General features: G+C 53.0%; 1 protein-coding gene and 1 long non-coding RNA gene across 4 annotated transcripts; one reads left to right on the top strand and one right to left on the bottom strand.

Moving 5' to 3' along the window:
• Nucleotides 1-277: 277 nt before the first annotated feature.
• LOC138833840 (uncharacterized) lies at nt 278-4,349 on the bottom strand. Of its 2 annotated transcripts, XR_011373963.1 has the most exons (5): nt 4,116-4,349; nt 3,366-3,551; nt 1,612-1,683; nt 850-1,033; nt 278-693 (listed from the first exon to the last, which is right to left on the bottom strand). It is a non-coding gene; the product is annotated as an uncharacterized lncRNA (long non-coding RNA). The 2 variants fall into 2 exon arrangements; XR_011373964.1 differs by lacking the exon at nt 1,612-1,683.
• Cd5 (CD5 molecule) lies at nt 4,329-24,836 on the top strand. 2 transcript variants are annotated; one of them, XM_070032215.1, is made up of 11 exons: nt 4,329-4,504; nt 12,928-12,963; nt 16,275-16,595; nt 17,070-17,132; nt 17,269-17,652; nt 19,228-19,518; nt 20,835-20,960; nt 21,532-21,585; nt 23,014-23,127; nt 23,646-23,737; nt 24,402-24,836. In XM_070032215.1, exons 1-10 carry the CDS (start codon nt 4,453-4,455, stop codon nt 23,732-23,734), a joined length of 1,530 nt encoding a protein of 509 aa, XP_069888316.1. In that variant the 5' UTR covers nt 4,329-4,452; the 3' UTR covers nt 23,735-23,737; nt 24,402-24,836. The 2 variants fall into 2 exon arrangements, with proteins under 2 accessions (XP_069888316.1, XP_069888315.1); XM_070032214.1 differs by having other exon boundaries at nt 4,331-4,504; nt 24,419-24,836.
• The last annotated feature ends 3,141 nt before the right edge of the window (nt 24,837-27,977 follow it).

The following is a 27,977-nucleotide window of genomic DNA, read 5'->3' as shown; positions in this document are numbered from 1 at the left end:
CCTGGGTCCTGAACTCAGAGCTTGAGCAGCACTTGAGCACTGCCCCTGAGCGTTTTTACTCAAAGCTAGTTAGTATTCTACCACTTATGCCACAGTTCTACTTCCAGCTTTTGGGTGGATCATTGGAAACAAGAGTCTCATGGACTTTTCCTACCCAACTTGGCTTTGAACCAATATCCTCAGATCTCAGCCTCCTGAGAAGCTAGAATTACCGGTGGGAGCCACCAGCACCTACCTCCATTTTCTTCTCTTTGAAATTCTTTTATTGTTATTATAAAGGTGATGTACAGCGGTCTGGTTACAGTTACCCTTCCCTTATTCTCTCCCATTTTTTCCTCCCATTCCCACCCACAAGCTGTATAGTTCATTTTCAACATAGTGTCCAGTGAGTACCACTGCTGCGTTTGTTCACCCTTTGTTCCTCTCAATTTTCTTTTTTCCTTTTTTTTTTTTTTTTTGTGCTGGCACTGGGGCTTGAACTCAGATCCTGCCTCAGCTTTTTCACTCAAGGCTGATGCTTTACCACTTGAGCCACGGCTCTACTTCCAGCTTTTTGGTGGTGAATTGGAGATAAAGAGTCTCTTGGAGTTTTCTTGGACTGGCTTCAAACCAATATCCTCAATCTCAGTCCGCTGAGAAGCTAGAATCACGGAGATGCCATTGCCGCCCAGCTTACTTTCAATTTTCCAAAGACTAAAAAAAGAAATCAAACACAAGAAAGTAGAAATCGTACCCTTGGGCAGGATAGACTCGAAAGTAAACATTTTTCGTTTGCTCTTTGCTCTAGATAAAGAGGAGAGGGGAAAGAGGGAGAACACTGCGGGTTTAAGTCTGGAGCCAGTCTGTTACCTTCAGAGACTCGATCTTGCCATCTGTGAAATGGGACGCTGCCCCCACTTCCTGTGGCTGAGGAGATGCCCGGGGTTCAGAGGGTGCTTAAGGAAATCGCCCTCTTCCTTTGGGGCTACTGCTATGCGAGCTGGATGTGGGCACTGGAGGTAATATACAGCCCATAGGCCAAAAAACACCAAACCTGAAAGATGTGAAGAAGAAAAAAAAGTCACCCAGTCAGGTGCTCAGAGGGAAGGCAGGATAAAGATGTCTCTCCATCATGTCTAATCTCCAGGATCAAAGGACCTTAGGAAGGCAGATATGAGCAGGGGCAAGGAGCAGCTCCCATGGGGCCAATACCACCGTGGAGGGAGGGGGCACCCCCAATCCTGTCCCAGTAGGTGTGATCCCTAGGGCCACCACCATGAGAGCCCTCATTTCTCTGTCTGAGGAGAAATGGGCTCCAGCACCTGGAAACCCTCCAGCCCCTGAGGCAGCAGAAAGTAACTTGGGAGCATTGCATGCTGGGAAGCAGAGCTGAGTGGATAGGTTGCTATGGCAACCTCACCATCCAGGAGGGAGAAGCACAGAGGGTCCCTGCTGTTGGGGGCTTAGAGTCCACACTCCCACCCACCCTTATCCTCAAACACTGATGGATCCAGTCACATCCTGGGCACACTCCACACCTGCTTAGGATAGCCCAGAGAACAAAGTGAGGAAGGAACTGGACCAGCCCAGGCAGGAGACTGGAGCCCTGCTCCTGCCCCAGGCCCCACTCACCCTGCAGAGTCCCAGAGACCCTCTACTCAGCAGGCCAAAGGTGATTCCTGCCCCTCCAAGAGCCAGATGCACCTAGAGATCACATGTACACAGCCACATGGAGATCTCTCTAACACACACACACACACACACACTCCAACATGAAGATTACACACATCCACTGCAACACAAAGATCACATGCATACATTCACCTGGAGGTCTCTCTAACATATACACACTCCAATATGAAGATCACACACGTACATATCCATCCCAACATGAAGCTCACATGCAAAATGGAGATCTCTCTAACACACACACACACAAACACACACACCAACATGAGAATCACACACACATCCATCCCAACACACAGATCACATGCACACATCCACATGGTGATCTCTCTAACACACACACACACTACACGGTGAAGATCACACACAATGTGGAGACTGCCCACAACACAAAGGTCACACACAACACAGAAACCACGTGCAACAGGGAGATCACACACAATAGTGCAACACGGAGATCACATACAACATGGAGCTCGCATACAGGGAGGCCACACAGCCAACATGAAGGTGGCACACACAGGAAAGTCAGCCGAATTATCCATTGCAGCAGTGAGAGAATCCAGGCGAGACACAAAGTGTAGTGAAAGTGACAGGAACATTACTAGGGAAGGAACAGCCTTTTGACATACAGAAAGCTGGTTGTGTCCAGGGGGTGAAGTACAGCATTAAGTACCAGGCATTACGTTCTTCCTGGGCTTGCCGGTGGGAAATTTGGGGGTCACTGAGACCACAGGGAAGCTAGCTAGCATGTCAGGGGTTGGGAGTTTACAGAAAGAGAGAGAAGAACCCCTAGGCTCTGATTTATGGGCCTGGGTCTTTGTTTTGGCAAGTTAAGTCTATCTTTCCAGACACTGCGTGTGGTTAAGCCACCTGTAGGCTGGAGAGCCTTTTCTTAACCATTAGGTGGCTAGAAGACTCCCAACCATCTTCCAACAATTTGCTGGATACTTTCTTCCTATAGTTAGTCCAGTCACCTGTGAGGGGGAGAATCTAATTACAATGTTTTTCCCTCAGATGTCTTGTGATCACATCTTCTTCATCCCTCAGGGCAAATAGCTCCTGAGCATGTGGAGATAGCAATCACATGTGTGCTAGTATGTGGAGATCACGTACACACACACACACACACACACACACACACGTGTGTGTGCAAAATCCCAGCTTTCAGAGAGAACCACCCTGTACTCACTGGTCAAGACCAGCCATGGGAGTTTACCTTATACCTCTACCCTCAGGACTACCAAAGGGTGGTGGGCTACTGCTGGGCCCCTGGGCCAAGCTCACAGCCCCTGATTAGTTATTGCTGTTGTTGTTTTACTTTTTTGTTACTGTAAAGGTGATGTACAGAAAGATTACAATTACACAAGTCAGGTAATGAGTACATTTCTTTTCATACAGTATCATCCCTTTCCTCACTCTCTCCCAGTCCCTCCCTCCCATCTCTACCCACGATTTGTGCAGTTCACTTTCACCAGGGTCCAATGAACTCCACTGCTGCACTTCTTCACCCCGGTTCCCTCGAGTTCTGTGCCCACACACACATACACACACACACACACACACACACACACACACACACACACACACACACACACACACACACACACACACACACACACCCTCCCAAAGACAGACAAATGAACAAACCGAACAGAAAGAAAAGAAAACACCAAGAACAAAAAGAGACCTCTTACCCAGGTGCTGGTGGCTCACGCCTGTAAATCCTACCTACTCAAGAAGCTGAGATCTGAGGATCGCTGTTCAAAGCCAGCCCGGGCAGGAAAGTCTGTGAGACTCTGCTGTGGCTCAAGTGGTAGAGTGCTCACCTTGAGCTAAAGAGCTGAGGAACTGCACCTAGGCCCAGAGTTCAAGCCTCACAACTGACAAAAAAAAAAAAAAAAAGAGACTCTTGTTTCCATATCTTGGAGTTTATATGTGTGTATGTATATGTATATATATATATATATATATATATATATACATATATATATAATTTTATATAAAGAATCCTGCTTAGTTTTTACTCCACATTGAACCTGCAGCAAGAAGTGGTATTATAGCTGGGTGCTGGTGGCTCATGCCTATAATCCCAGCAATTCAGGAGGCTAAAGTCTGAGGATCACAGTTCAAAGCCAGCCTGGACAGGAAAGGCCATGAGCCTCTTATCTCCAATGAACCACCAGAAGACTGAAAGTGGAACTGTGGCTCAAAGTGGTAGAGCGATAGCCTTGAGTAAAAAACAGCTCAGGGACAGCACCCAGGCCCTGAGTTCAAGCCCCATTACTGTTTTAAAAAGGAAGAGGAGGAGGAGGAGGAGGAGGAGGAGGAGGAGAAGGAGAAGAAGAAGAAGCTTGCCCCCCCCCCAGCCCAGCTCGGAGCCCTTTGGATGGCTGGGACCCCAGTTTGGACCTTGCCTGCCCACACCTCTATCCACCTGCTCTCACCTCATTCCGCGGCCCCTGCAAACCACAGCCTCGTCCCACCAGGACGATGGCCCTGTCTGGTGATGGGGTGGTCGGTCAGGGGCTCTGCCCCAGTCCTGGGCATCTGGGGCAGGAAGCTGGAGAAGCCAGGGCCACCATTCGAACCGAGACAAGTGGTTCGTTGCCAGGAGGAAGTTGACAGTTCAACTTCAAACACACGGGTGACGCAGGCACACGCCTGCTTCCCTAGCTCTCCTCTGCCACCCCTCCCTCCCTGAGAACAAGACACCCCGCGGGGCCAGACACCCTCACCCACGGGTGCTGAGCTTGGAGTCTGAGGCGGAAGGAGGCTGTCCCCATGGGCTCCCAGAAAGCATCGTTGGCCACCACGTACGTGCTGGGGATGCTGGGTGAGTACCTGCCAGCTCTGTCTGGACCCCTACACATGCTGGAGTGTGGGGACAAGATGGATGCTCTCCAGATCATTTCTGGAATGTTCGGGAGGTTTGGGGCTACCAGCACCCCCCTCCTCTCCTCTCTGGCCTCCATTTGCTCCTCTAGCCACATCCCTAGGCCCTACTCATCCCTCCACCTCCACCATCCCAACTCTGCACGCCACCGAGGGCGTCCCTGGAGATCCGTGCTCAGGAGACTCAGCCCAGAAGTCGGGCTGTCCAGCCTCATCCTGTGCAGCCTCTCTGCCCCGTGCCTCCAAAGGGCCCAGCCTTCCCTCAGTCACCTTTGGGGACAGGGCAGCTGTGAGGATGCCTGGGGAGAGTGGGCCGAGGCAGAGCTGACCCCTCTGAAGCCTCCATAGTAGCTCCTGACTCTTCTTACACACAGCCCTGGGGGCCAGTGGGGAAGGTCATGGGTATGTGGGGAGCCCGCAGGCACTGGGTCTGGAGGCCCAAGCCTGAGCTCTAAGCCTGGCTAGGAGTGGCAATGACAGGCCCCTACCCTCTCCACACCCCCATCTGCCCATTTACAGCATGTAGGGAAGGGGTTCCGCCGGTTCCAGAAGGCTTGTTGGATAGGCCAGGGCGAGGGGTGCCAGGCTCTGGGGTGGTTAGGAAGAAGCGAAGGGTTTCCCGCTTTGCAGGGAAGGGGCTGGGGTCTCAGCCTCAGCGGGGCCTTGATCTGCACCTAGAGTGAGTGTGTGTGTGTGCATGTGCGTGTGTGTGAATTTGGATGTGTGTGTCTGTGTGCTTGACTTTCCTGGGCACTGCATTGCCGCCTCCCCTCATCGTGGAACCACGGCTTAGGCACGCGTGAACTCACATGGCCATTTGTACATGGAACAGCCAGAGGCTCAAAGTGCTTCTGTCCCCCGATAAGCAGCCTTTCTGTACCCTGGTAGGGTGCTGTTGTTAGCCTCTGGTTCTGGGGGGTCCTAGGGAGCAGGCCTTTACCCTCCCCAGCGCACATCTAGCCCAGAGAGGCTGAGCCTGCTAAGCGCCCCGTTGGCCATGGAGGGGGCCCTGAGGGTCCTGGTCTGCAGTGCCTCCCACCGGAAGCCCATCCTGGCAGGGCCTTCACCCATGCCACCTACAGTGCAGGTGTGAGGACAGAGCCTGTGTGAATGGCAGTCTGGTGGTTAATAGATACCCTTGCTCCAGGGGGTCACTGTGGACAAAATACTTTTAAAGCCATTTATTTTTATTTTTGTCGGTCGTGGGGCTTGAACTCAGGGCCTGAATGCTGTCCCTGAGCTCTTCTACTCAAGGCTAGTACTCTACCACTTTGAGCCACAGCACCACTTCCAGTTTTCATTGAAGAGTCTCACGGACTTGCCTTCCAGCTCTGGCATCGAACTGTGATCCTCAGATCTCAACTTCCTGGCTAATTAGGATGACAGGTGTGAGCCACCAGCACCAGGCTCCCTTTTATTTTTTTCTGTGAGGCTTGAACTCAGGGCCGGGGCGCTGTCCCTAAGCTATTTTGCTCAAGGCTAATGTTATACCACTTTGGCCAAAGCTCCACTTCTGACCCTATTTTGGTGATTAATTAGAGATCAAAGTCTCATGGACTTTCCTACCTGAGCTGGCTCCAAACCTTGATCCTCAGATATCAGCCTCCTGGGTAGCGAGGATTACACGCGTGAGCCACCGGCGCCCAGCTTTAAAGCCATTTATTACTGATGCATCTCAGCAGTGCAGGAAGTAGAGAGGCCTATCACGTCCATTTTGCAGTGAGGAAAACTAAGGCCCAGAAAAGCCAAGTAGCTAAGCCAAGGCCAGCCCCCACGCCCTCACAGGGTCCCTCTCTGTCCCCTTAGCTAAGATGACAGTCCCTCAAAGCCTCGGGACACAGCCTTCACAGTGATATGCAGCCCTGAGGATGGGGGGGCATCCCTAGGAGACATAAAAACAGACCCATTAGCACCCCAGCTCTGGGGACACCACAGCCTCGGAGCTGGAGGACCCTGTGGCCCCCAATGTTCCTGGGGTGAGCATGGCAGGCCAGATTCTCCACGCTGGGCCTTCTAGCACAGCCTGCCTGGGCCTCACCCGCTGGGGTGGAGGGAGTGGGAAGCGGCTCAGGCCGGGCCTGGCTTACCAGGCCGCCGGGCCACAGGCTCCAGAAGCCAGTTTGGATCCTGGTCTGTCATTTGCCAGTTAGGTGACCTGGGGCTAGTCTTATAAGCCTCAGTTTTCTCATCTGTACATTGAAAATGGTAATATGCTTCCTAGAGATTTAATGGGATTTGATAAACGAATGCGTGTCAAGTGCCATGCATTGTACAGCAGTACAAGAGCTCAATACACATGAATAATAACAACAGCAACGGTTATAGCTATTACCAGGCCAGCAGGAAACACGATGAAGTAGGATGGGGCGGGAAAGAGTGTCTTGCTAGATGCTCACCTAGCCATCAATCTTGACCCCAGCCTCTGGTCATTCATTCATCTATTTAGAATATACACTGGGTGCCCAGCTCTGTGCCCAGAGGCAGGGCCCAGCAGTGACGCCGAGGCCAGCAGTGACTCGGGTAGGCCTCGGTGTGCCACTGACTGCCCGGCCCACAGGCTCAACCAAGGCCAGGCAGAAACAAGCGCCTGACATTCTCATCCGAAACCCTGACAAAGCCAGATGCCGGTGGTTCAGGCCTATAATCCTGGCTTCTCAGGAGGCTGAGATCTGAGGATCACATTTTGAAACCAATCCAGACAGAAATGTCAGTGAGACTCTTATCTCAAAGTGGTAATGGGCTAGCCTTGAGCACAAAAGCTCAGGAACAGTGCCCAGGCCCTGAATTCAAGCCCCACAATGGAAAAGAAAAAAGGAAAAAAAGGAAGGGAAGGGAAGGGACAAGAGAAACCCAGACAAGTGCCACACAGGAAACACCAGCTGGCTGGCTGATGAGTTGGGCCTCAGATGGCCCTCTTAGCCTGGCAGGCCAGGCACCCGAAGGTGAAGTCCCCTGAGACCCAATAGAGTCAAAGAACCAGCCTGGCAGAGAAAGGAGGAAAGAGTCCCAGGCAGAGGGGACCAAAACATGAAGGCTGTGGAGAAGGCCAGGACTAGGGCGGCTGGGTGTCCCCAGAAGTGGAGGGAGGTCCTCGGATCTATCCTCAGGAATTGCTCTGGTCCTCACTCAGACCTGTCAGAGTAGGCAGGCTCCTGGTGCTTCCATTTCTATACACGCAGAACAAGACAGTGGCCTGCCCGGGGCCAACCCTCTGCGGCTCTTCAGGCTTGAGCATTGTGCAAGCCCTACATTGTGAGGCTTGGGTGTGTGTATGGGCGGGAAGGGGGGTTAGAGTTAGTAGAGATGGAAAGGGGCCTGGGAGAACCTCATCCAGGCCCTAGTTGCTCAGAGGAAAGGTGTGAACTGCACATGAGAGAATAATGGAACGCTTCCAGGTCCTGTGTCCCCAGTGCCCTTGAGTGTTACAGACCACACAGCCCGAGCCTCGGGCTGCAGGAGTTCTAAGCAAGAAGGAGTAGTCACTCAGGGGAGGCCCCAGAGAACTTGAGTTCAGCCTGGAATTGCCCCGACACTGAAATGATGGAAAAACGGAAAAGATGGAAAGAGGCCGGGGTCGATCATGACTAGAAGTATTGCTGGACACTCCACACCTCACCGCACCTGCCGCTCTCCACGCCCAGACACCAGGACCCACTGGGGCCAAAGATTATATATAGTAGGGAGAGGAAGATGAAGGACCATCGAAGCAAACTCTGTCTCTTCTCTCTCTCTCTGTGTCTCTGACTCTGTCTCTGTCTCTCATGTTACTACTAAGACTTGAATTCAGACTCTGGGCACTGTCCCTGAGATTTTTTTTCCCTCAAGGCTAGACTCGACTACTTGAGCCACAGCTCCACTTCCAGCTGTTTGGTGGTTAACTGCAGAAAAGACTGCCTCATAGACCTTCCTGCCCAAGCTGGCTTCGAACGGCAATCCTCCGTTCTCAGCCTCCTGAAGAAGCTAAGATTACACTCATGAACCAACTGCGCTTGACTTTTCACACTTTATCTCCTTACCTACCAGCCAACTGAGCCCACGCCTGTGTTGGGGATTGAGTGGAGTCCACACTCATCCCCACGACAGGAACATGCAGCAACTGTGAGGCACGGAGCGGCCTCGCAGGCTTCCCTCCAAAGCCCCGGGATGCCGCTGCACCCCGTAGGCAAAGCCCAGCCTCCGCCACGGGCTGCGTGGGACAAGCTATTTAACCCCTCACCGTATATAAAATAGGAAAAACCTACTCTACGGCATTGTGGTAAGGACTGGGAGAGTTAAGAAGAATGCAAACAAGGTGATGATGGTGGTGGTGGTGATGGTGGTGATGGTGATGAACGGTAGTGATGGCGATGACAATGGTGGTGACGGTGGAGGTGAGGATGGTGGCATTGGGGACAGCGATGATGTCAGAGGTGGTGGTGGTCATGAGAGCAACTGTGATGGTGACGATGAAGATGGTAGTAGTGACAGTGCCGTTGGAGGTGACGGTGGTGGTGGTGGTGGTGGTGATGGTGTTGGCGATGGTAGAGAAGGTGGTGGAGGGAATCGATGGTCATGTGGCTGTGCTTGAGAGAGAAGACAGGAAATATCACTCCTCTGTGGACCAGGCAGGTACCCAGGCAAAGGCCACACAGCCTAGACTTTGGGTCATTTCACCACAGGACACTTTCTTTTTTTTTATTTCTTTTTTTTCATGATCGTTCATGGGGCTGGAACTCAGGGCCTGGGGCGCTGTCTCTAAGCCTTTTCACTCAAGGTTAGTGCTCTGTCACTCTACTTTGAGCTACAGCTCCACTTCTGGTTTTCTAGTGGTTCATTGGAGATAAGAGTCTCACAGACTTTCCTGTCTGGGCTGGCTTTGAACCGTGATCCTCAGCTCTCAGCCTCCTGAGTCGCTAGGATGACAGGCATGAGCCCCTAGTGGCCAGCAGCACTTTCTTTTTCAGCGCTCCCGTGGTTCTCGCTCGTCTGATCTTTCCTGAGAGTGATCTGTGAAGGGAGCCTGGGCTGGCCGATAGGGATGGACAGGGCTGGCCTGGCCGAGTCCCTGCCCCAGGACTTCAGCGTCTGTCTGCTGCGGACCTTAGGGTCAGGTTCGTGTTCATGTCTACATCTCCATGAGCACGGTGAAGGAGCATCAGAGGCCCTTTCTCCCTTACTCCCAAGCCTTACTCCCAAGCTTGAGCCCAGTGCTACCTCTGGCCAGCCAAAGACTAGCACCACCTCAAGCTGGCCAGCTCAGATATGTGGCATACCACAAGTGCTGTTAAGAATGGTAAGTTTGCTGGGCGCTGGTGGCTCACGCCTGTCATCCTAGCTACTTAAGAGGCTGAGATCTGAGGATCGCGGTTCAAAGCCAGCCCAGCAGGAAAGTCCATGAGACTCTTATCTCCAATAAACCACTTGAAAACCGAGAGTGGCGCTGTGGCTCAAGTGGTAGAGCACTCGCCTTGAGCTGAAGAGCGCAGGGACAGCGCCAGGCCCAGAATTCAAGCCCCATGACCGACAAAAAAAAAAAAAAGAACGGTGAGTTTGGGAAAGGGACGTGTGGAGCCTTGGTGGTCTGGTCTCTGTGCTTTCTATAAAGGGGATCCTCCCATAGGGAAATCCCCGAGGTGCGGTCTGTCCCAAGCCTAGCCCGCCACAGATCGGTTACCCCAACTCTGAGCACCAAGCCCAGGCCTGCGAGGCCCTTCATCAGCACCGGAAAGGTGGTCTTGTGCTCAGTTCAGGCAATGGATGAGCAAACCAAAGTTGAAAGGGGTTCAGAGACTTCCTAGGTCCCAGGCCCACCTGCAGGAAGCATCCGCACCAGCACTAGGTACATATTAATGCCTACGAACTGGTTCTGTGCCGTAGAGCAGCAGAGGTCCAAGAGTCTCCTCCCTCCCCCACTGACACCACTTCGAGATGCTTCAGCCCTCATGACTTAGCCAGAGGCATGGCTGCGTGAAGATGGACTGCCCTGCTTCCTGGGGGCCATTAGGGCAAAGGGTCTCCCAGCTTCTATACCACTTCCTGCTGAGGTCGCCCCGCCTACTGTGATAGAGCAGATGATTGACAGCTGGGCCATCCATTTCTACCCAAGCCAGAGCTTGGACACTGCTCCATGCCTGACATGCTCTGTTCCAAGCCCTGCTATTTCAGGACAACTGTGGTGGTGAGGCCTAGCCCAGGCCCCAGTGACTTGGTTACAGTGAGTCGGGGACGGTGGGGGTGCTGTCCCCTTAAAATTCTACCGCCAGTTTGAGACTACTCAAGACAAGAACCAGCATTTTTTAAAAAATCTGCTGTTTCTTTAGACCCAGAGAGGATTTCTCCCAAGCAATGGAAACAGCTGCTTCCTTTATAAATGCTGTCGTCCCCAGCCTCCAAGAGAAGCGAGGCTGAGGCCCACGGATGGGAGTCAGGATGCCGACCTGAGACTCAGGCCCCAGTCGCCTTCCCTACCCCTCCCCACGGTGCATCCTGGGTAGGGCCGGGTCCCCAGCTCTGTTCTCTGGCCTGTCATGGTGATGGTAGTGGTGGTAATGGTGGTGGTAGTGTCTGGTGCTGGTGATGATGGTGATGTTGGTGTTGAGGGTGATGGCGATGGTGGTGATGACGGTGACTCCCTTGCCAACTAGGGAGCGAAGCCACCAGGTCAGCGTGGTCAGGCCCTTCTACCTGTCTGTGCCACAGTCTCCTCTAATAGAAGCCTATGCTGGGCTGTTGAAGGCCGCTGCTGGGCCTCCGGTCCTGCCTGGAGGCCCAGAAAGGAGCAAACGCCTTGAGTTTCCTTTTTGGTTGATTGTTCAGATGTCTGTAACTACAGGGTCAGACTTTCTGGAGTGAAAAATGCACACGGAGTGGAGGGGGGGATTAATGCCGCAATCCCCCAACCCGCAAAAAGCGACTCTCACCCTCCCAAGACCCAGTGCACTCCAGTGGCCTCTGTTCTGTCATTTTGCTTTTTTGAGGAAAGGGATGGTTGCGTCCTATAACTCCAAAGGGGCGGCGTGCGGAGGGCTGTGGGCGATGGAGCCGGTGCGCATCTCCATCAGCAACATGCTCCAGGGTACACCAAAGAAGAATCATTCCCTGCAGAGTCATTTTATTTATTTTTTGGGGGGGGTCCGGTCGTGGGTCCTGAACTCTAGGCCTGGGTGCTGTCCCTCAGCTCTTCAGCTCAAGGCTAGTGCTCTACCACTTGAGCCACAGCGCTACTTTCGGTTTTCTGGGACATAAGAGTCTCACAGACTTTCCTGCCCAGGATGCCTTTGAACCATGATCCTCAGATCTCAGCCTCCCGAGTAGCTAGGATTACAGGCGTGAGCCACCAACACCCGGCTGGGACAACTTATTTTTCCTTTCCAAACCCAGTGTTTTACTAAGTAAGCCAGGCTTTTTGCCTTTTGTTTTTCTTTTTTTATTTTTTTTTTTGGGGGGGGGGTCTGATCGTGGGGCCTAAACTCTGGGCCTGGGTGCTGTCCCTCAGCTCTTCAGCTCAAGGCTAGCGCTCTACCACTTGAACCACAGCGCCACTTCCGGCTTTTTTTCTTTTTGCTTATGTGGTGCTAAGGAATCAAACCCAGGGCCTCAGGTATGCAAGGCAAGCGCTCTACCACTGAGCCACCTTCCCAGCTCCTGCAGAGTCATTTAAAAAACTAGTTGTGATCAGTTGCTGGTGGCTCACGCCTGTCATCCTAGCTACTCAGAAGGCTGAGATCTGAGGATTGTGGCTCAAAGCCAGCCCTGGCAGGAAAGTCTGTGAGACTCTTATTTCTAATACACCACCAGAAAACTGGAAGTGGCGCTGTGGCTCAAGTGGCAGAGCACTTGCCTTGAGCTGAAGAGCTGAGGAACAGCGCCCAGGCCCAGAGTTCAAGCCGTATGACCGACCAAAAAAAAAAAAAAAAATAGTTGTTGCCAGCCACCCAAGGCTCACACCTGTAATCTTAGCTCCTCAGGAGCTTGAGAAGGGAGGATTACAGTTCAAAACCAGCCCAGGCAGGAAAGTCCATGAGACTCTTATCTCCAAGCAATCACCAGAAAGCCAGAAGTAAGAGCCCTAACTCAAATGGAAGAGCGCTAGCTTTGAGCAAAAGAATCTAAGGGACAGTGCCCAGGCCCTGAGTTCAAGCCCCAGAACCAGCTCCCCCCTACTGCCCCCCCAAAAAAGTAGGTGTTGCTTTTTTGCAAGAGGAAAAAAAATGGACAGTCATAATCCCCTATGACAAATTCAGGCTCACTTAGGAGTTCCAAGCCCTGGAATGAAAGCCTCTGCATTTGGAACCCCATGGCCGTGGAGTGGGGGACAGGGAGCCGTCAAGGCCGCTGCCCAGGGCGTGAGCTTCACTTCCTGACCTTCCTCTCTCCTTTCCACAGTCACTTCCTGCCTCGGGTCCAGGTGGGACGGTCCAGGTAAGGAACAGCTGTGTGAGGGGAGGGCCTGGGGCTGGGGGGGTGGGAGGGAAGGGAGGGAGGGAGGTGACTCCACTGAGCCCATGAAGAAGCTGTCACCTCCACCAGAGCAAGTGCTACTTCATATTCAGACACAGGTGCGCAAGCTCAGGTGCACACGCACACACGCATGCACACGCAGAAGATGCCCCTGTGCGGTGGCTGCCCTTGATGACCGTAAGGCACCATGCCAACACGAGTTCTCATGAGTTGCTCTCCTGACTCTGTCTCCATGCATCAGAGATACACTGACCAGTTAGTGCTCCTTTACAGTGCTCTGACTCTGAGCCATACCCTCAGTCCTTTCTACTTCTTTTTCACTTTCTCCTATTGGTTTTTGCCCAGGACTCACCTCAGACCAGGATGCTCCTACCTAGGCCTCCCACACTACTGAGCTTACAGGCACTCACTACCACCCCGATCTTACTGGTTGAGATGGAATCTCACTCGCTTTTTTGTCCAGGCTGGCCTCAGTGTTTCTCCCCATCTCAGGCTCCCAAATAGTTGGAAAACTCAAGCCAAGTGAAGCTTTTTTTTTTTTTTTCCTTTTTTAAAAAACTCAGGAGTTTCCTCACTCCTCCCACCACGGGCCTCTCTTGCGTCTTGATTCAGATCCCATTGTGCTGAATTTACTTCAGAAGTACTGAAGCTAGAAAAGGCTGTAGGGGCTCAGCAGCCCCCGGGGGGCCAGGGCCTGAAGCTGTCTCTAACGCTGACCTCTAGCAAGTTACTTACTCTCCGAATGCCCATCTCCCCACCCATGAGATGAGGAGAAAATTCTCTTCCCTGGGAGCAGTCAGTGAGTGAACTGCTGGGCACAAAGCCAAATAAAGGATTCAGCAAATGTGAGGTGATGACCAGCCTGGCCTGCCCCTCGCTGGCCCACCTGACCCTGGCAAGGCCCACCCCTGCCCTCTTGAGCCGCTCATGTTCTCATCAGTGAGATGAAGCAGTTCCCAGCCAGGAAAAACCTCTACCCCAGAGCCTCCTCAAAGAACCTTTCACCTTTCAGAACTTGTCTTGAATAAACATATTCACTCTGCTCGGATTTACATGGGAAAAAGAAAATCCGCAACAAAGCCTTGCTTCCATCTCTGCTCCATCTGTCCAGTCTCCACCCATACCCGACACCCCGGGCAATGGCCATGTCCATTCCTCCCTTGCATCTCCCTCCAAGCTCTTCCTGCAAACACACACGCACACAAACTATATATACGCACACTACACGCATCACACACAAGCGCGCATGCGCACACATGAAACACAAACACAAATGTGCATGCGCAAACCACATGCACCTTACATGTGCGCTCACGCACCTGCACCCAACTACACACACACATGCATGCACACACAATTGGCCCTCCCACAGCTGGTTTCAGCCAAGTGCAGATCAGAAATGTAGCTAGGTCCAACAGGGTTAGCTCTGAACATTCATAGATAGCTTTTCTTGCTCTCATTCCCTCAACGATACAGTGTATAATAACCATTTATATAGCATCTATATTGTATTAGGGTTATAAGTAATGTAGAGATGGTTTAAAGTATTCAGGAGAATGTGTGTCAGTCATATGCAAATACCATGCCTTTTTATTTTTCTGCAGGAAAAATTAATAAAGGACCTGGTCCCAGGGCCTTTTGCACATGCTAATCACACACTCTACCACTGATCTATTTCCCTAGTCCCTATACTATTTTATGTAAGGACCTTGTAGATTTTATTAACTGTGGGAGGTTTGAGAACCAATCCTCCATAGATACTGAGGAGCCATTTACTCCCATGGAGCCTCATAAAAATCACAGAAGTCACCAAGCAGCAGTGGCCTGTGATGCTAGCAGTTCAGGCAGCTAAGATCTGAGGACTGCTGTCCAAAGCCAGCCCAGGAAGATAGATCTGAAAGACACTTATCTCCAACTAATCAGCAAAAAGCCAGAAGTAGAGCTGTGGTTCAAGTGGTAGAATACCAGCCTTGAGAAAAAAAGCCGAGCAAGAGAGATTGCATGGCCCTGAGTCCCAGTACACACACACACACACACACACACACACACACACACACACACACACACACACACATATACTCCCAAAGTCACCTACCTATATGACCTAGCAATTTCACGTATTTACTCCACAAAAAGTGGAAATACACCTGGCCTACACTAAACCATGTACCTGGGTATTTATAACAGCTTGATTCCTAGTAGCAGTTCCCAGAAACAACCCTAATAGTTGTGGAACACCATGTAGCAAATCTATACAATGAAATATTACTTATCAATAAAAAAATGAACAGCCGATACAGGCAGCAACACCCACAAGTTTCAAATACATAAAAATAGGTGGAGCAAAAGAAGCCAGGCTCAAAAAAAAATGCATATAATTCTGTTTAAGTCTATGACCTTGTGGAATAGGCAAAACTAATTTCTTCTGACAGAAAGCAGATCCGTGGTCGCCTGAAGCTGGATTTGGGGAAATTAATTGTCGAGGGCCATTCGAGAACTTCCTGCTTGATGGACATGCCTCAAATCTCCAATTAGGATGGTGGCTGTGTGCTTGAATGATTTTTCCAATCCCATTAAACAGTCTTCTTAAAATCAGGGCATTTCACTGCATGGAAATTGTACTGTAGTGAAAATAATTTTAAGCCGGGCACAGTGACTCAAACCTTGTAATCCTAGCTACTTGGGAGATGAAGATAGGGTGATTAAAGTTTGAGGCCAACCCAGACAAGAAGAAGTTTGTGAGGCTCCATCTCAACCTACGGCTGGGCACCATCGTATGTACCTGTCATCTCAAGGGTTGGGCGTGGTGTCACGCACCAGTCCCTCCCCAGCAAACATGGGGACCCCCAGAGGATCAACGAAAGAAAGACCTTACTTCAAAATAATCAATGCAAAAAGATACTAGAGGTCTAGCTTACGTGGTAGAGCAAGTGCAAGGCCCTGGGTCCAATCTCCAGTATTGAAGGGGGGAAAAATAGATTTTAAGAGTTGAAACACAAACAAATAGACCAGTCAGGACCCATTGAAAGAGAATTTCCAGGAATGGAGGCGAGGTCTGCCAGAAAGAGGGGCTGAAGGCATTTTGTCTCCTGCCCTGAGTTTCCCTCCAGCCATTTCCCCAGAAGGTACAAGGTTCAGGGGGAGCAAAGGAGGAGGCAGCAGGAGGGGCAGGAGGGAACCTGGCTGGGCCTGAGGACTCAGGCTCAGGCCGGGATGGACCGTGGAGACTCCCCGCCCCTCCTGATACCTTCTACTACCTCTTTGACCCCCAGATTTCCAGGTGAGGTTAACTGGCTCCCCGTCAAGGTGCCAGGGCCAGCTGGAGGTCTCCACCACGGGGGACGTGTGGCTCACGGTGTGCCGGCAGAGCTGGGGTGGGAGCCTGGACCGCCTGGACGAAGCTCCCCAACACAGGTGGGAAGTCTGCCAGCAGCTGCGCTGTGGGGCGATCTTGGCCTTCCAGTTTTTCCCAAGGTTCAGCATCCCCCGGAACCGGAAACAGATCACCTGCCACGGCCCCACGGGGTCCTTCTCCAACTGCAGCACCAGCTCAGCGCCCGCACAGTGCCCTCCGCTGGGCCTCATCTGCCAGGGTGGGTCCCAGACACCCCAGACGTGGTGGGGGTGAGGGGGCGGGAGGTGCTAGACGCCCACTGGGCCTGTGACCTGGGCCTCCCCACCCCGAGCAAGCACATGGAAGGAAAGGGGTCCCCTGGCTTATAGGGGACTGGCAGAGGAAGGGCAGGGGGGGGCACTGGCATCTGTCTGGTAGGATGAGTGACACAGGACCTGGCTCTACCCAGTGACAAGCTCCTTGTCCCTCTTAGCCTCCGTTTCCCCATCTGTAAATTGTGGGAGGCCCACCTCAGAGAGAGGCTGAGACAGTGTGAGGTGTGCGCTGGCGTGTCCATGTGTGTGTGTGTGTGGGGTCACATAGCTTGTTTGGCAAGTGGCACTTGTGTCACAAGTTCCAGGTCGTCCTTCTCCTCCTCTCCCCCCTCCCCACACCCTCATTCTTCCCTCCTCCTCCTCCCTCCCTTCCTCCTCACCGCAGTGTCTCCTTACAGGCTTCCAGACGGCACCTCCACCACCCACGAGCCCCCCACCCACGACTACCCCAGAACCCACAGGTAAGAGGGCTTTGAGGCCTGGCGGGGAGTGAGGCATCCTGGGAAGGGCCAGCTCTAGCATTCAGCTCTCGCTGCCCGGGCATGGCACGGTGAAGGTGTGCTCAGACCCATCCTCCTCTCCCTCCTCCCTCCCCAGCTCCCCCCAGGCTGCAGCTGGTAGCAGGGCCCGGGAGCCCGCAGTGCGCAGGTGTGGTGGAATTCTACCATGGCAGCCAGGGTGGCACCATCCTCCACGAGGCCCAGGAGCCGCTGGACAGCCTGGGCAACCTCCTCTGCGCAGCTCTCCAGTGTGGAACCTTCCTGAAGCATCTGCCACAGGCTGAGGTAGCCAGAGCCCCAGGCCTGCAGGAACCAATGAGTGAGACAGAGACAGAGACGGCCAGTGCTGGTGGGGCTGAGCGAAGGAGCCCTTTGCCAGCTCGATGGAAAGTCCAGAACTCCAGCTGTGCCTCCCTGCCGCAATGCTTCCAGAAAATACAGCCCCAGGAAGGCAGCCAGGTGCTGGCCCTGGTCTGCTCAGGTCAGTGGGACTGGCCCTGGGGATGATCACATTCTCCTTATAGAGAATACAAGGGACAGAGACGTGGTGTCCACATCCCCAGGCCTCTAAAGTGTAGGAAGGGTGGGGGCAGGGAGGCTGCCAGTGAAACCCAGCCCAGAGAATGGCTGACTCTCTCTCCCCTGGAAAGGGCCAGCCTCGGCCCAAGGAAGTTTTTAAGTCACCAGAGATGCAATTGGAAGGATGATGAGGAAGAGGAGGTCCCTGGGGCCTGGACATCAGAGCACAGCTGCCAAAGGAGGGGGAGGGGTGGTGTAACCAGAGCCAGCCCTCCCCCCACCCCCACCAGGAGGGGACAATGCCACAGATCTGGGTGGCACTGGTGTAGCTGAGGGGAGGCCGAGGCGGTGGCCAACAAGAAACAGCAGGTGCTCTGAACAGTTCAAAGCAAGGCAGTACGACTGGCGAGGTGGCGGGTCTCTGTTTTCAGAAGTGTTCTCACGCAGCCTGGACTCTGTTCACAGACATCCTACCTAGTGTGGGGACCACTGCAGGCATTCATTAAGCTTTACACTCACCCCTCTTTTATGGGTGGGAAAGATGAGGCTGAGAGAGGTTCCGTTTTGTGCCAAGTATAAATCACACAGCAATCACTAGGTTTTTCCCTCAAGCTATGTCTACCCAGATCCTGTTGCCTCTTAGCATTTGGTTACAAATAGAGACTGGGCACCAGTGGCTCCCACCTATAATCCTAGCTACTCAGGAAGCTAAAGATCATGGTTTGAAGCCAGCCCAGACAGGAAGGTCTATATGACTCTTAATTATACTTAACTAGCAAAAGGCTGGAGGACCAGCTGTGGCTTAAATTGTAGAGTGCTAGTAGCCTTGAGTGGAAAAAAGCTAAGGGACAGCATGTAGGCCCTGAGTTCAAGCCCTAGTACTGGCACACACACACACACACACACACAAAGGTCTCTGTGATTCCTGCCCAAATATAGGAGGCATAGCTCTGGATTCTTGGGACTGGGGCCCTAGATTTGTGAAATATACTGTCCCCTCCAGGCAGAAGCAGTGCCCAAGGGTCTTGGCCCAGGGGCTGGTTACAGCCCCTCTCCCTCTGCTCCTATCAAGGAGCCCTCGTGCAGACTACAAACCTGCAAAGCCATGCCAGGGTCTTCTTGCCTTTGAAGGTTCTTCTAAATAGAAGGTTTGCTAGGGCTTTGAAAGTGGCTGTTGCCATGGAAACTGGCCAAAGTTGGTGAGATCATAACTCATTCTAAATGGAGCAGAGCGGCCTCGTGCTCCAACAGAGGAGACTTGTTCATTCATTTCTACTCATCAGGACTCATAGCTCAAAGTCTGGCCCTCAGAGCGCGGGGCCTGGGCAGTGGGATAGCTGGGTTCTGTCCACCAGGCCTTGGAGCAGATCCTCCCCACCCCTGGGTCTCCCCACTCTGAAATGCATCTTGGCTGCCAGCAGTTGCTCAAGGGGCCCCAGGCCCCAAGCTGGGTCAGGGAAAGTTCAAGAAGGAGGGATATGGAAAAGGAAGCCCTCAGGGTGCCCCTCCAGTCAAGTCTGCCTCTTCTCCTCCTCAGGTTTCCAGCCCAAGGTGCAGAGCCGCCTGGTGGGGGGCAGCAATGTGTGTGAAGGCAGTGTGGAGGTGCGCCAGGGCGCGCGGTGGGCCGTCCTGTGTGACAGCTCTGTGGCCAAGCGTCCGGCCCGGTGGGAAGAGCTGTGCCAGGAGCAGCAGTGCGGCAGGGCCATCTCCTTCCGTGCGCTGGACGCCAGTGGGACCTCTGCAGGGCTCTCCTGTCCCTATGACAAGTTGTCCCAGTGCTACAAGCTTCAGGAGAGAAAAACCCACTGCAAGAGGGTGTTTGTCACATGTGAGTTGATTGCAGGCCACCGTAGGCAGAGGGTGGGCTGGACTTTCCCTCTGGGACCTCATCAGTGCCCCAGAGCCTAAGAGTGGCAAAAAGGATTTGGAGAGCAAGTAGGCTCAGACAGTAATGGGTATGATCAATAAAGAGAACACCTGATGAGATCGCTCTCAGGGAGATAATGGACGGCCCAACTCTCCTTATAGCTTGTGCTCTCCCAGGGTGAAGTTAGAAAATCAGGGGTGGGTGGCACATATTTTCCATGTGCATAGTAATTTCATAATGGATAAAAGAGGGTTGGACGGATAGATGGATGGGTGAGTGGGTAGGTAAATAGATGGACTAATGAATGAATGGATGGATGGATGGATGGATGAACTAATGAATGGATGGATGGATGGACTAATGGGTGAGTGGGTAAAAGAATGGATGGGTGGATAGAGGGATGGATGGATGGATAGACTAGTGCATGGTTGGGTAAATGGATAGATAAATGGATGGATGGATGGATGGATGGATGGATGGATGGATGGATGGATAGGTGGATGGATGGACTAGTGAGTGAGTAGATGGGTGGATGGATAGATGAATGGATGGATAGCTTAATAATTGAGTGGTAGAGGTGAGGAATCAATGAATGGATGGACTAATGAGTGAGTAGATGGATGGATGAGTAGATGGGTAGATGAATGGATGGATAAATGAGTGAGTGGATAGGGTGGAAGGGTGTATGTGTGGATATAGATTGATCTATCGATTGATCAAATGTTGAGTGGGTGAGTGGATGGGTGGATGGATGGATGGATGGATGGATGGGTGGGTGGATAGACTAATGGGTGAGTGAATGGGTGAGTGGATGAATGGAGGGATGGATGGATAGATAAATGGGCATTGTTTTGCCATATATATATATATATATATATATATATATATATATATATATACACCATAGATAGATAGATAGATAAGATAGATAGATAGATAAGATAGATAGATAGATAAGATAGATAAGATAGATAGACAGATAGATAGGTTCCTTGATGGTAAATCATGGGAAGTTGGTCACCTTTAAGTAGCAAATGATGGGAAAACTAACAGTTGATCGCAAATGTAAGTAGAAGCTTGATGATCAACTGCTAGCTGGATGAATGCATTTCCTGGAGACAGAGGGCTAGCCAGACAGGTAACTCCCTTCCACACATACTGGTGGATCTGTGGGAGGAGTGAGGGGCTTGGGGGAGTCAGACTGCAGCCGTGCCCTCTGAGGGGACAGCTACCCTACCCCCATGGCCAGGACTGACCTACGCCCTCCCCTTGCCCAGGCCAGAATCCAAACCCAGCAGGCATGGCTGCAGGCACCGTGGCAAGTATCATCCTGACCCTGGTGCTTCTGGCTGTACTGCTGGTCATGTGTGGACCCATCGCCTACAAGAAGCTGGTGAAGAAATGTAGGTACCGAAACCTCAGCCATCTCCCTCTCACCACCCAGCCTCCCCCTCTGCCCATCAGCTCTGTTCAGTAACAGAAAGCAGGAAGAAGGCCCCAGCCATTCCTTGAGCTGAAGCAGGCCCAGGGCTGGGACAGAAGCAGGGCCTCTAACAGCGGGAGACACTGGACCCAGGCCCCCAGGTCTACCCCGTAGTAGCTGCTGTGACACTGACTGAGCCCCGGCATCCCTCTGAGCCTCCATTTCCCCATCTATCAGATGGGCAGCTCCGCAGCTTGTAAAGGCCAGGGGTTGTCAGCTGGCCTCGCAGAACTCAAGAGACAAGGAAGGACGATTAGGGGAGGTTAGGGGTGAGATTTGGGTGCTGGTCCCAAATGTCCTGCTGGGTCTGTATACTCCTTCGCACCCTTCTCTGGCACCTGATGGCTCCATTTCCCCTGGTTAGGAAACTGAGGCTGGAAAGACTGGAGGGACAGAGCACTTGCACCTCTTCCTCCCTCCTCACCCTTATCCCCACCTGCTCTATGCCCTCCCCCCACCCTTCCTTACTGTGCTTCCTATCTGTCACTCAGTTCGCCAGAAGAAGCAGCGCCAATGGATTGGCCCCACCGGAATGAGCCAGAGCAGTAAGTGTCCCCAGAGGTGGGGATTCCCCTCTGGCTCAGGCCAGGGGGGCTGAGTCAAGGTCTGTGCTGATGACAGACTGGGCAGTGGTGGCTGGAGGCTCAGATCACCACACTCCACCAAGGTGTGATTGTGGCTGACCCCCGTGTCTATGCTGGGGAGGGCCAAGGCTTTTAAATGGGGCAGACAGCTGAGTGGTTTTTCCTCTGAAGCCTCAGACACCCTGATGTCCCCTGTGTCACTTGCCCAGTCTCTGTCGTTGACTTAAGCAGAGATCTATCACCAGCCTTCCCTTCCTGTGAATTGCCTAACTCAGGGGCCAACAGATCTAACAGACCGCAGAAGCAAACAGACCTGGGAAACCATGAACTAAGCAAGGTTCAACTTAAGTCTCTGTTTCAGGACTTAGCAAAAATCCTTATTCATGGGCATTTTATTTCCATCATTCATCTCCGAGGCAAGGAGATGTTGAAGAAAAATTGTCCAAACTGATTTTATCATAGAATAATTGTATTTTTTTTACTGTTTTATTTTATGCTGATACTAACTAGAGCTTGAACTCAGGGCCTAGGCACTGTCCTTGAGCTTTTCAATCAAAGCTGAGGTTCTATCACTTGAGCCACAGCTCCACTCCCAGCTGTTTGCTCATTAGCTGGAGATCTGAGTTCTGCCTTGGGCTAGCTTTGAATTGTGATTCTCAAATCTCAGTCTCCTGAGTAGCTAAGAGTGATCCTACCATCACTCCTACTCAGGAGAGATCTGAGTTCTGAGAATGATGGCTCAAAGCCCAAGCAGGAAAGCCCATGAGATTCCTATCTCTAATTAACCACCAAAAAAGAGCCAGAAGTGAAGCTGTGGCTTAAGTGGTAGAGCGCTGGTCTTGAGCGAAAAAGCTAAAGGACAGCACCCAGGCCATGAGTTCAAGAACCAGCACTAGCACAAAAATAAATTATGATGACAATGAGGAGGAGGAGGAGGAGGAAGGGGAGGAGGAGGAGGAGGAGGGGGAGGAGGAGGAGGAGGGGGGAGGAGCAGGAGGAGGAGGAGGAGGAGGAGGAGCAGGAGCAGGAGGAGCAGGAGGAGGAGGAAGAGCAGGAGGAGCAGGAGGAGGAGGAGGAGGAAGAGGAGGGAGGATGACAACCCTCAGCTCCTGGGAGTACATCTCTCAATCACTACTGAGAAAATGCTTGATGACTGACTGCCAGCCAGCCATACCAATCAGATTACTACTGGCCAGTATCAGGCTGCTCTCCGAGTCTGCACTTGGCCTCGTTAGCACAAACACTCACCACCCCAGGGAGATGTACCGTAAAGGCTGTGGGTACCTCTGCCCCTTCCCCTGGAAACAGAAAGACCCTGGGCCTGTTGGGGACTGAAGCAGAGGACAGCACAGGAAGTTTAACCATGCCGCTGTCCCCACATCTGCTCAGTGTCTTTCCATCGCAACCACACCGTGCGGTCCCAGGTTGAGAACCCAGCTGCCTCCCATGTGGACAACGAATACAGCCAGCCTCCCAGGAACTCCCACCTGTCCAGTTATCCAGGTGAGTGGCCGGGGTGGGGGTGGGGCAGGGGTGAGGACACAGCCCTGCTGAGGCTCGGCATGTTTCGGCGGTGCAGAGGATCAAAATGCCCACTTGATAGCACACACCTTCCCCAGCAGGGCTGTGGAAGGCATTCAGCCTTCACAAGCATCAGAGGCTCCGCTGAGACCTTGAACCACTCATCCCGCCCTTCTCGAGAGAAGAAGGCACTTGGATGGATGCCATTAAGCCCCGGCCTTGCTGGGATCTAAGGGGCCTGCTTCTCTGCAGGGCTTTAAGGGGCTGGATGGTAAATGAGGCCAGAGCAGAGCCACTAAGGGGCCGACCCAAGGCTCCCATTGCTGGCTCAAACAATGAAGCCCCAGGGCAGCTGGAGCCTCGCATCATTAGTGAACGCTTGACTGAGTTGATCAAAACCCATCTAGTGTGTCAGCAGCTCAAAAAGAGCCTGTGATCTCCGAAGCCACCAGGCTCTGAGGAGTCCTCTGTATAAACCTCGCTCCCCCCCCCCCCCCCAGCTCTGGAAGGGGCCCTGCAGCGTGCCTCAGCCCAGCCCGACAACTCCTCCGACAGTGACTATGATCTTCACACAGCTCAGAGGCTGTAAAAGGTGAGCTTGTTCCCCGCCCCCTGCCCTCCCCCACTCCCCCCCCCTCCTTGGCACCTGGGACTCCCACCCCATCTGGTGATGCCACTTGGTGGTCCCCACCCATCCATATACAAGTACGGCCCCAAGCATGATTCTCATAAAGGGGAAGAAAATGCACTGGCAGTTTTGACAAGGGAGACCATTAGACAACTCGCAGAGGATCATGGATCTTTTTGCTCATTTTTTGGGGGGGAGGGGGGGAATGTCGGTTCTGGGGCTTGAACTCAGGGCCCTGGGTACTGTCCTTAAGCTTTTGTGCTCAAGGATAACACTCTACCACTAGAGCCACAGTTCCACTTCTGGCTTTTTGGTAGTGAATTGAAGAGTCTCAAGCATTTCCTGCCTGGGCTGGCTTTGAACAGCAATCCTCAGAGCTCAACCTCTTGAGTAGCTGGGATTACAGGCATGAGCCACATGCCCGGATCATGGATCTTAAAGCCATCTTGTCCACAAAGCTCTTTTGAAAAGATTCCTAAGGGTCTGGGACAGAATCGAACCTCTTCAGAGCTTCCAAGCTCACAGCAGGGAGACAGGCCCCGGAACTGCTGTTCCCAAGCTAAGCACGGGCACCAGCCCTTCCTCTCCTCCCCGAGTCACCTCTGAGTGACAGCATCTCCTCTGACAGGTCCCTTCACTTCACAGGACTGGGAACCAAACAAAAGACCCAGAACCACCCTCAGCTGTCCTGAGGACACTCTGCTTTCACCATTTGAAAGCGACATCCCCATTCCTACCCCCGGCCAGAACCTGGACACAGAGACCACGCCCTGCCACACATCCTGTGCCCTGCAGTGGTGCCCAGCTCCCACGGCCCTGTCCTTCCAACCACAGCAGCTGCACAAGCCCTACCCCCACCCCAAGAATGCAGTTTACAGGAGAGTAGAGCCCAGATGTAACCTGCCCTCCCAAGCAGAGATCAGGGTGCCAGAAGGGGTCCCTTTTCTTAAGCTCCAGGCCCTTCCCATCTGCTCAGAGATCTGCCTTTGAGGAAGTGCGTGGATCTCTCTTATGTATTTTTAATGTGTTCTTTGTAAATAATGATTTTTCTACTTCTTGAGAACCTGTGTACTCTGGCTTCTTCTGCCTAGGGGATCACCCCCATGGGTCCCTCTGGGGGTGCCCAGAAGGGAAAACTACCAGGCTGTGCTGCCTTCCTGGTTAAAGGGCTGCACACCAAAAGGTGCACACAGGGAGAAGAGCCAGTCAGGACTCCCACATCCATCATGCAAAGATGCCTTTCTCTCTAGAGAGCAGGGCCTGCTGGCTGGTGCGGCTGTGTGTGAGCCCTAGGTACCCAGCAATTGCTAGCCAATTAGGGCTTATGTTAAGGCACCTCAAAGTCCCAAGCTAAGGTGGTTGTAGCCAGAGTCAACCAGAGAATGGGGATGGGTGTGTCCCTTAGGTTCCAGTCATCTCCTCCACTAAAATAGTCTCCTCTACTACTCAGAGATCAGAGATGTAGCGAACCCCACTCATGCCTCAGTTTCCCTATGGCTGAGAGAAGGGATTCTAAGCAGGAGCCCCAGATCTAACAATACAGGGATAGGCTTTGCTTGGTCACTAAGCCATCAGGCATCAGTGGGTGACAGGTGGAGGGGTGGAGCCTCTTTCCATACTGGGAGCACAGTTCAAGCCACAGCAGACAGTTCTAGAAGAGCAAAGGGGAGTGCAGAGACAATGGAGCATTGGGGTGGGAGGAGCTCGGGGGAGGTGAATCAGAATCAAGGACTTGGGCCTCCAGACCCTCCACTGGGCCTCACTTCCGACAGCCCGGGGTGCAGGGCCCAGGTCTCCAGCCTGCCCCTGGCTATGCTGGGATTCCAGACAGAGCAGCCATGCGGCTTCCCATGACTGATGGGATGAAGGGACACCCCAAAAAGACACCACCACGAGGCTGCTCTAGGGAGAAGGTTCAGAGGCACCTGTGTCTCCCACCAGGGCCTCCCCTGCTAAGTTCTTTCTAGTCCAGCCACCATACCGTGGCATCGAAGCCACCATGGCCTACTTAAAAGACAACCCAAAACCCAAGAGCGAAGCTGAGAAGTCTCTGGAACCCTGCCTCTAAGTGCTGTGAGCTGGGTGACTCATCCAACAATCCCTGCTCAGTTACACAACTGAACGGGAACTGTTGCCAGCCTTCAAAGCCTTTGTCTACTTTCCATCTTCAGGGACCAGACCCACCCTGCAGGCCTCGGCCGTGGCTGGGGGAGTGGCAGGTCCCGCTCAGCTGTGGAGGCCACCCTGGGGACCCCACTCCTGGGCACCCTTGCACCAGCACCTGCTAGAGAACAAGGGCTGTCCCTGCCCCTTCCCTAAATGGTACTGGATGTTTCTCTTTAAGTAGTTGTGCAAGGGGGATTCAAGGTGTCCGTTTGTGAGTGCAAAGCATCCCGACCATTGTCACGTTTTTCGTCTTCCTCCATCTCTCCCAAGTGCGGCTCATCCCCTCTCGTGACCTGGTTTACCTGGCTCCGTTCTCGCGTGGCCAGTGAATAATATGACTGCATTCACCCACCCACCCCCTCTCCTCCATGAATGGCACATGTGCCAATTCCTGTGTCTAGCATTCTCCTCAGGCTATCCAGGAAGCCAAGAACCTGACAGGAGTGCTCCTGCATACACCTTCAAAGTTACTGGGTGCCCAGGAAGTGGGGGTTCAAGATGGAGGATGAGAGTGCTTGCTAAGCTACAGATCTCTTCCAGGCTCTAAACTGGACACAGGGTGCCTGTCCCCATGCAGCCCACTCCACCCCACGAGGCTTGCTGCCACCTGGCAAAGGGCACTGGTGGCTGCAGGGGCAAGAGGCCCGGAGGGCACCTGGGACCAGGCAAGTGCTCGATCTCAGGTGTGCGGCTGGGAGGAGGGGACGGGGCAGTGGGGCGCAGCACACAGACACAGTTCACATTCCTCAGGAAGCAGGCCCATTGGTGCCCCTGCCACCACGCTGGCACCAACCCAGGACAGGGCCAACTGGACTGTGCCGCCAGTGATTTTGCACGTCTCCGAGTTGTCCTCTGGCTCTCCCTGCGGTAGGTCCTGTGTCCTCAGCCACAGACTCGTGCGCAGCAAGGACAGAGGACAGAGCAAAGGGCAACAATGCTGGACTGGAGCCAGGGCCTCTCTCCGGTCCTAGGAGACATCAGTGCCACCGAGGCAGAGACTACCTCCACCGCCAGGCTGCACAGCCGGCCCGCAATTAGAACTGGGACTGTAGCAGCTTAGCGGGACTCAGGAGATGTGGCCCTGCTGAGTAAGTCATACTGGGGACTCAAAGCATCCCTGGAAGCCTGTCCCAGGAAGGACACACACGAGGACCAACAGAAGGGACTATGAGCATACCTACCTCAGCCAGGTGCCAGTGGCTCATGCCTATAGTCCTACTCAGAAGGCTGAGATCTGAGGATCCTGGTTTGAAGCCAACACAGTTAATAAAGTCTATGTGACTTTTATTTCCAATAAGCCAAAGCCCAAAGGCTGGAAGAAGACATATGGCTGCAGCGGTCGAGTGCCAGTCTTGAACTAAAAGGCTAAGGGACAGAGCCCGGGTGGAGTTCAAATCCTAGTATGAGAAAAAGGAGGGAGAGAAAGGGAGAGGAAGGGAGAGGGAGGGAGGGAGGGAGGAAGAGAGGGAGAGAAAGCCCCTCTCCAGCTTCTCTCGCTGCCATTGGTCCTGAGGCAGGCAGGTGGATCCTCAGCTCAGCTCAGTGGCACTGGAAGCATGCTGTCCCACATCCAGTTTACAAACCGGATGGCCCACAGCCGCGCTGAGAAGCAGATGGTCCTGCCAGCCTAACAGATGGCAGCAGCAGCAGCGCCACAGAGGCTGAGCTGAAGCCCGGGTGCCCCCTGGCGGTTCTGCATGCCCCTGCACCGGTCCGGACAAGGCTCCAGCAAGAAAACAGCTAAGGAACACCAAGGGGCAGGAGAGGAACAAGAAGACGGGAGCAAAGGAGCAGGGGAGGTGGGCGCTCAGGCCATCCAGGGAGAAGGTGCCCCACAGACAGGAAGCGTAGAGTGTGATTCAGGGCTTCCTACTAGCAAACCACCAGAGCCACAACGTGACATGTAACTCATCCAAGTTTATTACGGCAATTATACACAAACATACAGGCGAGCACTCGTCCATCCGCTTCAAAAGCACTCGCACACAGATTCCAGGAGTGAGTTCTTTATAAATAACGTAGAAGCAAGCACAGTTGG

The sequence above is a fragment of the Dipodomys merriami genome, unplaced genomic scaffold (genome assembly GCF_024711535.1).
Source record: "Dipodomys merriami isolate MVZ:Mamm:240054 unplaced genomic scaffold, mDipMer1.0.p SCAF_21, whole genome shotgun sequence".
Lineage (NCBI taxonomy): Eukaryota > Metazoa > Chordata > Mammalia > Rodentia > Heteromyidae > Dipodomys > Dipodomys merriami.
The sequence above is the reverse complement of the archived record's forward strand: the minus strand, read 5'-3'. Positions and strand labels throughout refer to the sequence as shown.